A 15,929-nucleotide genomic window follows, 5' to 3' on the forward strand; every position below is an offset into this window, starting at 1 on the left:
TTTGATCTCTCACGGTGTCAAGTCAAGTCTCCTTCATTTATACAGCGCTTTAACAATATAGATTGTTTCAAAGCAGCTTTACAGTGATAACAGGAAATTACAGTAACGGAGATTGTTTAGGCTTTACAGCAGATCTAGAATGAAGTTATTGTCCAGATAAAGTTAGTTTTGATTGATTCACTTCTGTTGTAAAGATCATTAGTTATTAACTTTTAGTTATTAACCGTTCTAACAGAAAACCCTTAATGTGTTCTGGCCGCTCATTCACACAACAACAACAGGGTCATCGGACTAATCACTAATGTTCGTTATATTGTTAAAGCGCTGTATAAATGAAGGAGACTTGACTTACGGTTTCTGATCTCTGATCTCTCACAGCATCATCGGACTAACGGTGTAAGAGCCTTCATGCTCCATCTATAACATGTTGTAGTTCCACTGTTGGACACTGGGGGGAGTGTGGGTTTAATTGGTATATCGGTAGCCAGAGAGAAGTGAAGACAGGTGTAACTAATGAGCGAAGCAAACTATTTCTGACTGTGTCAGGATCGTATGTGGACATGCAAACTTGTGGATTACAATGTGTTTTGGCATCGGAACTGAGAAAAATAAAGGGATAAATGCAGTACTGGACTGGAAGCGTCTTGTTTGGATCTCAAGCGTCAGAAATAATCCTACAACACCTCTGAGTGACAGGAAGGTCAGTGTCGCTACAAACGGTTTCTGATCTCTGATCTCTCACAGGGTCATCGGCTCCACATGGGCAGTCGTCTCTTCGGCCGCTGCTGGCACTCGGGGGACGTCGTGGGTTGTATGATCAACATGGAGGACAAATCCATGATCTTCACCCTGAACGGAGAAATCCTGATCACCAACAAGGGCTCTGAGCTGTGTTTCGCCGACTTTGACATTGAGGACGGTTAGAGAGAACATAATCTCCAGCCGCTTTTCCACTGTCGGGTCAGTGCGGGGCGGGCGGGGCCAATAGCCTCGAACCTGGAGCACCGAGCCCAAAACCACACTGCGTTTCCACCGTTGGCCCGTAGCGATTCACTGAAACACGCCTCTCTGGAACAACGTCACACAAACCCATCATTTCACCAACAAATGCAAGTTTTATCAGAAAACTAGTCAGTAAGAAATCACTGGAAACTAGCGAGATTGCAAAACGAACATGATAAAAGCGGAAGTTTGTCGACATTTTTGTTGTTTACATAAACATTTAAAACCCAAGCGTCGATGTTTTACTCTAATAAGTGATACATTGACCATAATAAAATAACTTATGTCAAGACTGCACATTCGTCACACAGAAATAAAGTGGTATTTACCGTTATTTCACAAAAGAAAGAGGTCAGACGTACTTATTCAAGTGCGTCTGTTTCTGTTTATTTGTAGTCACAGGACAGTATGTTTATCACATTTAGAAAGAACGATAATTTCTACAAATTTCCACCTGAAATACGACCTGAGGAGCTTTAGCACTCTCTCCCAATACAGTTATATTTCCAGTCAGAGAAACAGAGGAAGCTCTTGAAAAACCGGAGTTGCTTTATTTTATGACGTATGCAGAGCTAAATATGATATCAGACAGTCCGGTGTAAAGAGACGAGACGTACTGACAGATCAAATAAAAACATGATTGTGATAGCCTATATGATTTGTCTGATTTCTTCAAATGGTTATATTTACCTTGTTTACTATGGTAATGGTTAGCGCGCATAGTCTTTTGCATTGTGTATAAATATTTCTGCCTTGATCAGAAACAGAAGGTATTCAAACACTCGCTGCGGTCTGAAAGTTGAGCTAAAATGATGTTAAAAGTCTTTAATGCTGATGTTAGCTGGTATATGGAATCATCCGGCGCTGTCGTCTCCAGACTCGGGTAAACTCCTCTGATCATGATCACTCCTCAAGCCGAGCTGACCCGCTTTGGACTAAGGTATTCGTCGGGCCGAAAAACCCTGGTCGTTGGGCCCTGAGGAAGCCCCGGCGAGGCCCGATCAAGAAAGACCTAAAGACAGTGGAAACGCGGCTTCTGATTTGATTTCAATGCCTTAAAGGAGTAGTTGACTTTAAAATGAAAATTAGCTCATGATTTACTCACCCAAAAGTCATCCTAGGTGTATATGACATTCTTCTTTCAGACGAATACAATCGGAGTTACATTAATAAACACCCTGACGCTTCCGAGCTTTATAATGGCTTTTATGATGGATAGATGCACTTTTATGATGGATAGATGCACTTTTATGATGGATAGATGCACTTTTATGATGGATAGATGCACTTTTTTATCATGGATAGATGCACTTTTATCATGAATAGATGCACTTTTATCATGAATAGATGCACTTTAATGATGGATAGATGCACTTTTCTGAGCTTCAATCTGATGGTTGCAATGGTTGAAATCCACTGCCATTATAAAGCTCGGAAGCGTCAGGGTGTTTATTAATATAACTCTGATTGTATTCGTCTGAAAGAAGAATGTCATATACACCTAGGATGGCTTGAGGGTGAGTAAATCATGGGCTAATTTTCATTTTAAAGTGAACTACTCCTTTAAAGACCCCTGAACGCAAAACTGTCTGCTTCTCTTCTCTCGTAGGTTTCATCCCGGTCTGTAGTTTAGGTCTTTCTCAGGTGGGCCGCATGAATCTTGGGAAGGACGCCAGCACGTTTAAGTACTACACCATGTGTGGCCTGCAGGAGGGCTTCGAACCGTTCGCCGTCAACATGAACCGTGAGGTCACCATGTGGTTCAGCAAACGCCTGCCCACCTTCTTCAATGTGCCGAAAGACCATCATCACATCGCGGTGAGGACGAGCTTCATTGGCTGATCGATTATTGATCGGTGACTCTTGGATCCCACTGGTTGAACGCTATAAATGGACCTTTAGCTCATCCTTCCCTCGGGTCATTTTTACCCCGAAACTCTTTATTTTATTTTTTTTGAGAGTTCATCAGAGGGGTCCAAGATTCTAGGACTTTTATCGCACTTGAACCAGGAGTACACAAAAAAAAAATGGAATGGATTCGAGGAGTTTTGTGGTTGGAATTTAAAAAAGTAACAAATCCTTCCGTCACGGGTCAATTTGACCCCCTTAGGAATGAATGGAATGTGAGGAATGCTTCAGTACACATAGAAAAACCTATAAATGCTCAAAATCCAAACTAAAAATGCTAAAACTTTACCAAATAATTATTTTATAACGTCTACATGTGTATCTGAATGATTTCTGAAGTTAACTGACTTTAGGACCCAGAGGAACAGCTCATTTACTCCATATAGAGATATAAGGCCATCTAGAGTCAGGAAATATCATCTTATATTATTATTTTTCCACAAGAGGTCAGCAAAGACACCCAATGTAAGATATTTAGAGCTGAATTAAAAGAGTTATGCATGAAATTGTGAGTTATTTTGAATTTAAGTTGACAGAATGTGAGGAATGAATTAAATGTATTATTTATTTATTCATTTATCAAATCTAGTAATTTAAAGGTAAATTAAATAAAAATAACAAAAAAATTGCTTAAATTAAAAAAAAAATATTAAAATGAAATAAAATAAGCTTTCTGGGAAAAAAAAGAAGTATTATTTTAGGACTTCGGGTCATTTTGACCAGCGAGGGAAAGATTTATTACAAAGTGCGAGGGAAGGATGAAGGTTAAATCGAAACTTGAACTGATTTTGTTCCTGAAATATTCCTCTAGGATCTCACAGGGTCATTCGCGTTGATTCGGTTCGAAATGTTCCAGAACGTTTTCTTTCTATGCTGGTTTTGCATGAATCTCGTCATGTTTGAACATATCTTTTTTCGTTGGCTTTTAATACATTGTAATGTCTTGTATTGTTCTTCTCTGTTTCCTTTTATCTGTTATCTTATGGTCTTTTCATTTTGTCCTGTACAGCACTTTGGTCAGCCTTGTTGTTGTCATTAATCAAATGTAACCCTGGACCACAAAACCAGTCACATGGGTCAATTTTTTTAAATTGAGATTTATATATCACATAAAAGCTGAATAAATAAGCTTTCCATTGATGTGTGGTTTGTTAGGATAGGACAATATTTGTCTGAGACACAACTATTGAAAATCTGGAATCTGAGGCAAAAAAATCTAAACATTGAGAAAATCTCCTTTAAAGTTGTTCATTTATGTTCACGATTGTGCTGCATTCACTCACAGAAATACATGTGTTATATATTTACGGTAGGAAATTTACAAAATATCTTCATGGATCATGATCTTTACTGAATATCCTCATGATTTTTGGCATAAAAGAAAAATCAGTAATTTTGACCCATACAATGTATTGTTGGATATTGCCACAAATAAACCCGTGACTGGTTTTGTGATCCAGGGTCACATATGTGCTTTAGAAATAACCTAAACTGAACTGAAACTGATGTTTGCAGGTCACCAGAATCGACGGGACCGTCGACAGCCCGCCCTGCCTGAAGGTCAGCCATAAGATGTTTGGGAGTCAGAACGTCAGCGCTGAGATGGTGTTCTGCAGACTGAGCATGCCTGTGGAGTTTCACTCCTGCTTCAGGAGCACATCTCACGTCAATGTGAACGGCCTGTACGAGGAGGAACCGCTCAAGGTCAAACACAGGTCAGAGATAGGGATGTGACGGTGAGGATATTCTCCCACCGGTTAATTGACGTGTGACACCGGTGTCACCGGTGGGGGCTTTTAAATCACTAATTTGAAAGCAAAACTAAAATGCGCATGTCCGCACGGGTATTCATAACGGTGCGGAGCAGAGCCGGCCTTTTCAATTAATTCCTATGGATAGGAATTATCCGTTTGCTCTGTTCTGCTCGCCCTTATTCCCGTAATACTTTTGTCTTTTATAAGTTTTATAAAGAACGCTGTCTCGTCTTCTGTCCAAACACACCGCATCAGGTGACTGTAAATGAGGCAAAAACTGTTCCCATTGCATTTTTGCGAAATATTCCTTTTCCGAACTGCCTGAAAAACCACCTCATGCGAGCGTAAAAACTTTTTTGCGATATATGGGAGTTTTTGCGAAATCAACGCAATTGGGCATATTTTCAATTCGCAATTTCAGTTTGCGCAGTTTGAAGGGTAATGGAAACGTAATGGAAACGCGGCTACTCTGTTCTTCTGAAGCTAGTCAATGTGAGCTTAGAACAGGTGAACACCTCTTAACTCTCATTGGTCCGTGGTGATGATGTAATAGGTGGGTGTGGCTCTGAGGCTCTGCCTTCTTTGAGGTGTAAATCTTCTCTGGTTCATTTCTCCTGTTCAGTCCGTCGAGGTCAGACGCCAGGGTAAAAAGTATTGTCGTCGCTTCATAACCTTAAGGTTGAACCGATGGAGTCACATGGACTTTTTTAATGATGTCTTTACTACCTTTCTGGGCCTTAAAAGTGGCAATGACGTTGCAGTCTATCAGGCTCAGAAAGCTCTCGTATTTCATCTAAAATATCTTCATTTGTATTCCGAAGATGAACGAACGATAAATGTTTCCCTTTAACATGAAAAACAGTGTCAGTGTCGCTTCAGTTTCTGCTATAAAGCGTCTCTCCAGTGTGTTCATGTGTTTACTGGCGTCTGACCTCGACAGACTGAAGAGGAGAAATGAACCGGAGAATATTTACATCAGGAAGAAGGCGGAGCCTCAGAGCCACACCCACTTATTGCATCATCACCATGGACCAATGAGAGTTCTAAGGTGTTCTAAGCAAACTTTTCTGGAAAGCCCCGAAACTAACTTCGTTATGGCCATATTTTGTTTGAAAGACGCCACACCGGTTCGTTCTGCGAGGCCTTTTCAGTGATTCTAAACAGAAATGAATCCTCTTGCTGTCTATAATGATCTCTATCAGAGCTTCAGATAGTAAGTGTGTTCGTGCTGTGAACGTTTCTGAAGGCATCCGGTGAAGTCCATGAAACACTCGGATGAAGGCAGAAGAACGGACTATAGCAGCATCACCTCAGTGAGTTCAGCGGTGCACTTCTTCTATCCTATGAGTTATGGTTGTTACAAGAATCAAAGCTCTTGATGTTTTGTTTAGGTTCTTTTATTTGGGTTTTTCATTTGTCATCACCAAGAACAACAACGATAATAACTATAACAATGATAAATGTAACGATATATATAGCGATAACGATAATTATAAAAATGTGTATAACTGCAATGATAACTATAATCAATAACTATAGCGATAAATATAACAATGATAAATGTAATGATAAATATTGCGATGACTATATATATGTCTATAACTATAACAAAGCTATAACTATAGCGATAACTTTAACAAAGCTATAATAACTAAATATGATAAGTGTAATGATAAATATAACAATAACTATAACAATATCAATATAACTATATTAACAATATAACAATAACCATACTAACTATGATAACTATAATGATAACTATAATAACTGAGGATCGTAACGATAACTGTAACAAGTGTAATAACTATAATAAAAACTGTCATGATAAATAAAATGAACTGTAACTAACTATAATTATATAGTTATAGTTATATGAACAGTGAACATAATTGCAGAAGTAGAACGATTTTGATTGGCTGTCATTGTTTTATCGATCATATCCATCTCTGAAAGTGATTCCAGTGATCTTCAGTTATTGTTACAGTTGTGGTGTGAACTGATATTCTCAGAGTTAGTTCATGTTTACTCGTATGGCTTCATCTCTCCTCTGAATGAGGTTTGAGAGTGTGAGTAACGTGTGTGTCGGTCTCCTGCAGTACTATCACTCGGTCCGGATATTCGCGGGTCAAGACCCGTCCTGTGTGTGGGTCGGATGGGTCACTCCTGACTACCATTACTATAGTAACAACTTCAACCTCAGCAAGATCCGCACGGTGACCGTCACCCTCGGCGACGAGCGAGGTCGAGTGCATGAGAGGTGAGCGCTCGTTCTCATACGGTCAAAGCAAACATTACTCAGACACCAGATATCATTTTTGAGTGTGATCAGGACACTATAGTTAATTTATGTAAGTGAGGAGAGCAAAATAAAGTAAACTGTGACATATTATACCCAATAACTCTTCATACAGTGACTACCAGTGACATTAATAAACATTTGGGCCCAAAAATGATTCGGACACTTTGAGCTGATCATGTTTTGCTGAAGTGTGTTGTCTTTAATTGCTAATGCTCTTTTTACACACAGACTGAACACAATGAAGCATTGCTTGGTGATTGGTTGAGCTAAACTGGTATTATCTAATTGTGTAGTTAAATTTAACAGCTGACAGATATTCAACATAATTCATGTGTGAGACAGTCTAACAGAAGGACGGACAAAACCAGTCAAATATCAACTGAGTTCTGCTCATATTTTATTACCATTTTCTAAACTATAGCGAATAAACTGATGATGTGAGAAATGTTGAAGGTGTCTGAATAAATGATGGTTTGACTCTGTTGCCACGGGTCATTTGATGATGTGCTGATGTCACTGTGTCATGTGACAGCGTGAGGAGGAGTAACTGTTACATGGTTTGGTGTGGAGACGTCACGAGTGCCGCCCACTCGTCCAGCAGGAGTAACGTGGATTTAGAGATCGGATGCCTCATTGATTTGGCCACGGGTTTGTTAGCTTTCACAGTCAACGGCAAAGAGCTTGCGACCTCGTACCAGGTACCGTCAGCTCAAGCAGCGTCAGACTCATGACTTCACACAGATTACAGGGTAAATAAAGGTGTAAAATGAACATCTGTTGTGCAGGTGGAGCCCAGCGCAAAACTGTTTCCTGCGGTGTTTGTGCGGCCAACAAGCTCAAGCCTGTTCCAGTTTGAACTGGCCAAAATCAAGGTGCGTAGATCCTCATATTCCCTGAACTTCATACCAGCATATTAGTCATTATGAGAGAAATGAACGGGATCTGCTCTCGAACGTTCTGCTCAAATGACGTGGTAATTAAGTTGGCTTGAGAGAGCCAACTTTCTGATATTGTACTTAAACTTATTATTATTAGTGGTGCTTTTTTAAAAGCATCACTATTGTTATTGCTCATACTTATTATTATTCTTTTTCTTATTATTATTCCGGACAAAAGTTTGGCGCGTAATGCGCCCCGCATCGTTTGTCACAGACCCCTGAGTGAGGTGTCAAATCGACCGGCTCATTGAGGAGAGGTGTGCTATGACTTTTCTAAGCGATCGGGTGTACGATGTTCGCACAGCGGACGAAAAAGCGGCCAAAAAAGTCCCATTGACTTTACATTGGGCATTCTAAAAAAATTCAAATCCAAACCGACGTTTTCACACACACACCACTCCAAAGGGCCTGACACCCCTGCGTCTCTCCCTCTCTCTCTCCCTCAGAGGATTTATATTATCAAGCAGCCAATAAGTTATGGCCTAAAATCTTCATAGCCACACCCTATCAACCAGTTTCAGCACCCTAGCAACCACTAAGAGCTCCCTAGCAACCACCCTAAACCAAAAAAAAACATTTTTTTTTTTTTTTTATATTTTTTAAAGCAATTTTACTCTCGTGGCCTTGTGATATCGCTCCATGCTTGTGCCTATTCGGCCATAGGCACGAGGCCGCAGGCCGAGTGCCGTACAGAAGGCACTCGTTATTAAATATTTTAAGAACTCTATAAAAACTCCATAGTAAACATATTTGACAACTACCAACCACCTAGTAACACCATAGCAACTAACAAAAACACCTTAGCAACCACTCTGAACACCCTAACAACATCTAGAAATGCTCTAGTAACCACAAAAAACTCTAGCAAGCACCCAGAACACCCTAGCAACTGCCTAGCAACCACCTAGAACACCTAGCAACTGCCTAGCAACCACCCAGAACACCTAGCAACCACCCAAAACACCCTAACAACTGCCTAGCAATGCCCTAGCATCCACCCAGAATACCATAGCAACTGCCTAGCAACACCATAGCAACCACCCAGAACACCCTAGCAACCACCTAGCAACGCCCTAGCAACCACCAAGAATACCCTAGCAACTGCCTAGCAACCACCAAGAATACCCTAGCAACCACCCAGAACACCTTAGCAACTGCCTAGCAACACCATAGCAACCACCCAGAACACCCTAGCAACCACCTGGCAACAGCATCTTGCTAAAAACATGCTGGCAACATGCTAATCAAGCTAGCATCATGCTAGCAACATGCTAATCATGCTAGCATTATGCTACCAACATGCTAATAAAGCTAGCATCATGCTAACAACATGCTAATCAAGCTAGCATAATGTTAGCATCATGCTAATCAAGCTAGCATCATGCTAGCAACATGCTAATCATGCTAGCATTATGCTAAAAACATGCTAATCAAGCTAGCACCATGCTAGCAACACGCTAATCAAGCTAGCATCATGCTAGCAACATGCTAATCATGCTAGCATAATGCTAGCAACATGCTAATCAAGCTAGCATAATGCTAGCAACATGCTAATAAAGCTAGCATCATGATAACAACATGCTAATCAAGCTAACATAATACTAGCATCATGCTAATCAAGCTAGCATAATGCTAGCAACATGCTAATCATGCTAGCATTATGCTAGCAACATGCTAATCAAGCTAGCATCATGCTAGCAACATGCTAATCATGTTAGCATCTAGCTAAAAACATGCTAGCAACATGCTAATCATGCTAGCATCTTGTTAAAAGCATGGTAGCAACATGCTAATCATGCTAGCATCATCCAACCAACATGTTAATAATGCTAACAACATGCTAATCCTGCTAGTATCATTCTAACAACATGTTAATCATAGTAAATCATGCTGGAATGTGGTAAATCGTAGTAAATCATCTTAGAAACATGGTAAATCGTGGTAAATAATGCTAAAACGTGGTATATCATGGTATCACAACATGTTAATTGTGTTAATTGCATGTTAATTGTGCATCTGCCCAGTGGTGAATTTTGCCACTGCAAGCACCACTTCACATTTTCTTCAGGAAATGTACATTCTAGTTAGTGGTGCTTTTTTGAAAGCATCACTATTGTTATTGCTCATACTTATTATTCTTTTTATTATTATTCTTCCACACAAAAGTTTGGCGCGAAACTCGCCCCGCACCGTTTGTCACAGACCCCTGAGTGAGGCGTCAAATCGAGCGGCTCATTGAGGAGAGGTGTGCTATGACTTTTCTAAGCGATCGGGTGTACGATGTTCGCACAGCGGACGAAAAAGCGGCCAAAAAAGTCCCATTGACTTTACATTGGGAGTTCTAAAAATATTTGAATCCCAACCGACGTTTTCACACACACCGACTCCAAAGGGCCTGACAGCCCTGCGTCTCTCCCTCTCTCTCTCCCTCAGAGGATTTATATTATCAAGCAGCCAATAAGTAATGGCCTAAAATCTTCATAGCCACACCCTAGCAACCAGTTTCAGCACCCTAGCAACCACTAAGAGCTCCCTAGCAACCACCCTAAACCAAAAAAAAATATTTTTTTTATTTTTTTTTATTTTTTAAAGCAATTTTACTCTCATGGCCTTGCGATATCGCTCCATGCTTGTGCCTATTCGGCCATAGGCACGAGGCCGCAGGCCGAGTGCCGTACTGAAGGCACTCGTTATTAAAGATTTTAAGAACTCTATAAAAACTCCATAGCAACCATATTTGACAACTACCAACCACCTAGTAACACCATAGCAACTAATAAAAATACCTTAGCAACCACCCTGAACACCCTAGTAACGTCTAGAAATGCTCTAGTAACCACCAAAAAACTCTAGCAACCACCCAGAACACCCTAGCAACTGCCTAGCAACCACCCAGAACACCTAGCAACTGCCTAGTAACCACCCAGAACACCCTAGCAACTGCCTAGCAACGCCCTAGCATCCACCCAGAATACCATAGCAACTGCCTAGCAACACCATAGCAACCACCCAGAACACCCTAGCAACCACCAAGAATACCCTAGCAACTGCCTAGCAACCACCCAGAACACCTTAGCAACTGCCTAGCAACACCATAGCAACACCATAGCAACCACCCAGAACACCCTAGCAACCACCTGGCAACAGCATCTTGCTAAAAACATGCTAGCAACATGCTAATCATGCTAGCATCATGCTAGCAACATGCTAATCAAGCTAGCATCATGCTAATCAAGCTAGCATCATGCTAGTAGCATGCTAATCAAGCTAGTATCATGCTAGCAACATGCTAATCATGCTAGCAACATGCTAAACAAGCTAGCGTCATGCTAGCAACATGCTAATCATGCTAGCATCATGCTACCAACATGCTAATCATGTTAGCATCTAGCTAAAAACATGCTAGCAACATGCTAATCATGCTAGCATCATGCTATCAACATGCTAATCAAGCTAGCATCATGCTAACAACATGCTAATCAAGCTAGCAAAATGCTAGCAGCATGCTAATCATGTTAACATATACCTAAAAACATGCTAGCAAAATGCTAATCATGCTAGCATCATGTTAGCATCATGCTAATCATGCTAGCATCATGCTATCAACATGCTAATCAAGCTAGCATCATGCTAACAACATGCTAATCAAGCTAGCAAAATGCTAGCAGCATGCTAATCATGTTAGCATATGCCTAAAAACATGCTAGCAAAATGCTAATCATGCTAGCATCTTGTTAAAATCATGCTAGTAACATGCTAATCATGCTAGCACCATGCTACCGACATGCTAATCAAGCTAGCATAATGTTAGCAAAATGCTAATCATGTTAGCATCTAGCTAAAACATGCTAGCAAAATGCTAATCATGCTAGCATCCTGTTAAAATCATGCTAGCAACATGCTAATCATGCTAGCACCATGCTACCAACATGCTTATCATGCTAGCATCATGCTAACAACATGCTAATCATGCTAGCATCATTCTAACGACATGTTAATTATAGTAAATCATGCTGGAATGTGGTAAATCATAGTAAATCATCTTAGAAACATGGTAAATCTTGGTAAATGATGCTAAAATGTGGTATATTATGGTATCACAACATGTCAATTGTGTTAGCATCTGCCCAGTGGCGAATTTTGCCACTGCAAGCACCACTTCACATTTTCTTCAGGAAATGTACATTCTAGTTAAGTTGGCTTGAGAGAGCCAACATATTGAAATCCTATTTAAACTTATTATTATTAAGTTGGCTTGAGAGAGCCAACATATTGAAATCCTATTTAAACTTATTAAGTTGGCTTGAGAGAGCCAACATATTGAAATCCTATTTAAACTTATTAAGTTGGCTTGAGAGAGCCAACATATTGAAATCCTATTTAAACTTATTATTATTATTATTCTTCTGACCCTAAAAAAATCTATATCAAACTCCTCCTAGAGCTTTAACTCTACATACTCCAAACTCGGCTCAGACACTCAAACTGATCTGACTCGAGTTGCTATATCTTTTCAGACTGATCGGACTTACGGTTTTCCTAAAAATGACGATCAAAACTCGAAAAAACTCATTCAAAAACTCCCATTGACTTACATTGGGAGTTCTAAAAAATTCAAACCGACGAAAATTCAAATCAAAATACCTTGAAGACTAAACCAAACTGCCGTTCTATATACTATATTAGCCAATGAGACTCATTTAAACTAATAAACTCTAAACTATAAACACTTATAAACTAATTAACTTATAAACTCATGAATTCATAAACTTATGAACTCTTAAACTCATAAATTAATAAACTCTGAACTCTTAATCTCATTTAAACTTATAAACTCTAAACTGATTTAAACTTATAAACTCAAAACTCAAGAACTCATACACTTATAAACTCATCAATTTATACACTTATAAACTCTAAACTCAGACACACACACACACTGAGTTTATGAGTGAGTGAGTGAGCGAGTTAGTTAGTGTGTGTGTGTGTGTGTGTGTGTGTGTTTGTGTGTGTGTGTGTCTATCTAACTTATTTATCTATCTGTCAAACTTCAAACTACTGTAAACTACTGTAACTTCAAACCACTATAAACTTCTTAAGTTTAAATCTTCCAGCTCCCAAGCAACTCCATAGCAACCAAACTCGAGTACCCTAGCAACCGTTTTGTAAGACCTATATCTCTGTATCAGAACATCGTATAGAGATGAGGTTTGGCTCTTTTGACTCATGCTAGCAAACAGCACTTCCAACATACTACACATGCTAGCAGTGAATAGCTACATGCTAATAGTGATAAGTTAAGTGTTAAATCATGCCAAGATCATGCTAAGAACTCTATAAAAACTCCATAGTAACCATCTGTGACAACTACCAGCCACCTAGTAACACCATATCAACCGCCCTCAATACCTTAGCAACCGCCTAGCAACACCATAGCAACCAGCCAGAACACCCTAGCAACAGCCTAGCAACCTCCCAAAACAGCCTAGCAACCACCCAGAACACCCTAGCAACCGCCTAGCAACCACCCAGAACACCCTAGCAACCAACCAGAACACCCTAGCAACCACCTAGCAACCACCCAAAATACCCTAGCAACCGCCTAGCAACCGCCTAGCAATCACCCAGACCACCCTAGCAACCACCCAAAACAGCCTAGCAACCACCCAAAATACCCTAGCAACCGCCTAGCAACCACCCAAAAGACCCTAGCAACCACCCAAAAGACCCTAGCAACCACCCAAAATATCTTAGCAACCACCCAAAACGCCCTAGCAACTGCCTAGCAACCACCCAGAACACCCTAGCAACCACCCAAAATACCCTAGCAACCGCCTAGCAACCACCCAAAAGACCCTAGCAACCACCCAAAATATCCTAGCAACCACCCAAAACACCCTAGCAACCGCCTAGCAACCACCCAAAAGACCCTAGCAACCACCCAAAAGACCCTAGCAACCGCCTAGCAACCACCCAAAAGACCCTAGCAACCACCAAAAATATCCTAGCAACCACCCAGAACACCCTAGCAACCACCTAGCAACCGCCTAGCAACCACACAAAAGACCCTAGCAACCGCCTAGCAACCACCCAAAACACCCTAGCAACCACCCAAAATACCCTAGCAACCGCCTAGCAACCACCCAGAATACCTTATCAACCACCTAGCAACACCATAGCGACCACCCATAACATCCTAACAACCGCCTAGCAAAAAACTTTCCGGTCCAAACTTTCTCAAGCCAACTTAAAGTTTGTCTCGACGAACTTTCGCATCTAGTTAAGTTGGCTTGAGAGAGCCAACATATTGAAATCCTATTTAAACTTATTATTATTATTATTATTATTCTTCTTACCAAAAAATTACACTCAATCTCCTCCTAGAGCTTTAACTCTACATACTCCAAACTCGGCTCAGACCTTCAAACTGATCTGACTCGAGTTGCTATATCTTTTCAGACTGATCGGACTTACGGTTTTCCTAAAAATGACGATCAAAACTCGGAAAAACTCCCATTGACTTACATTGGGGAGTTCTAAAAACATTTGAATCCAAACTGCCGTTTTCACACACACAGACTCCAAAGGGCCTGACACCCCTGCATCTCTCCCTCTCTCTCTCCCTCAGAGGATTTATATTATCAAGCAACCAATAAGTAATGGCCTAAAATCTTCATAGCCACACCCTAGCAACCAGTTACAGCACCCTAACAACCACTAAGAGCTCCCTAGCAACCACCATAAACCCAAAAAAAACCTTTTTTTATATTTTTTTTATTTTTTAAAGCAATATTGCACTCGTGGCCTTGCGATATTGCTCCATGCTTGTGCCTATTCGGCCATAGGCACGAGGCCGCAGGCCGAGTGCCGTACTGAAGGCACTCGTTATTAACTCCATATAAACCATCTTTGACAACTACCAACCGCCTAGCAACACCATAGCAACCACCCAGAATACCCTAGCAACCGCCTAGCAACACCATAGCAACCACTCAGAACACCCTAGCAACTGCCTAACAACCACCCAGAACACCCTAGCAACCACCCAAAATACCTTAGAACACCCTAGCAACACCATAGCAACCACTCAGAACACCCTATCAACCACCCAAAATACCTTAGAACACCATAGCAACCACCCAGAACACCCTAGCAACCACCCAAAATACCCTAGCAACCGCCTAGCAACCACCCAAAATACCCTAGCAACCATCCAAAAAATCCTAGCAACCGCCTAGTAACCACCCAGAACACCCTAGCAACCACCTAGCAACCACCCAGAACACCCTAGCAACCACCCAAAATACCCTAGCAACCGCCTAGCAACCACCCAGAACACCCTAGCAACCACCGAAAATATCTTAGAAACCGCCTAGCAACTACCCAAAAGACCCTAGCAACCACCCAAAATACCCTAGCAACCGCCTAGCAACCACCCAGAATACCCTAGCAACCACCTAAAATACCCTAGCAACCACCTAAAATACCCTAGCAACCGCCTATCAACCACCCAAAAGACCCTAGCAACCACCCAAAATATCCTAGCAACCGCCTAGCAACCACCCAGAACACCCTAGTAACCACCCAGAACACCCTAGCAACCGCCTAGCAACCACCCAGAACACCCTAGCAACCACCCAAAATACCCTAGCAACCGCCTAGCAACCACCCAAAAGACCCTAGCAACCACCAGAAATATCCTAGCAACTGCCTGGCAACCACTCAGAATACCCTAGCAACCGCCTAGCAAAAAACTTTCTGGTCCAAACTTTCTCAAGCCAACTTAAAGTTTGTCTCGACGAACTTTCGCATCTAGTTAGTGGTGCTTTTTTAAAAGCATCACTATTGTTATTGCTCATACTTATTATTCTTCTTCTTTTTCTTATTATTCCGGACAAAAGTTTGGCGCGAAACTCGCCCCGCACCGTTTGTCACAGACCCCTGAGTGAGGCGTCAAATCGAGCGGCTCATTGAGGAGAGGTGTGCTATGACTTTTCTAAGCGATCGGGTGTACGATGTTCGCAT

At 41.1% G+C, this 15,929-nt stretch overlaps 1 protein-coding gene across 1 annotated transcript in view; it reads left to right on the forward strand.

Annotated features, from left to right (window-relative positions):
• The window catches only part of LOC311071664 (ryanodine receptor 3-like), a 162,588-nt gene that overhangs the window by 39,635 nt on the left and 107,024 nt on the right, over positions 1 to 15,929 (forward strand). The window contains 7 exon segments of the mRNA XM_084096131.1: positions 745 to 919; positions 2,612 to 2,820; positions 4,426 to 4,625; positions 5,911 to 5,977; positions 6,764 to 6,924; positions 7,499 to 7,664; positions 7,752 to 7,838. Coding sequence (XP_083952257.1) covers positions 745 to 919; positions 2,612 to 2,820; positions 4,426 to 4,625; positions 5,911 to 5,977; positions 6,764 to 6,924; positions 7,499 to 7,664; positions 7,752 to 7,838 — 1,065 coding nt within the window.

The sequence above is a fragment of the Abramis brama genome, assembly GCF_963993115.1.
Source record: "Abramis brama genome assembly, chromosome: 21".
NCBI classification, from domain to species: domain Eukaryota; kingdom Metazoa; phylum Chordata; class Actinopteri; order Cypriniformes; family Leuciscidae; genus Abramis; species Abramis brama.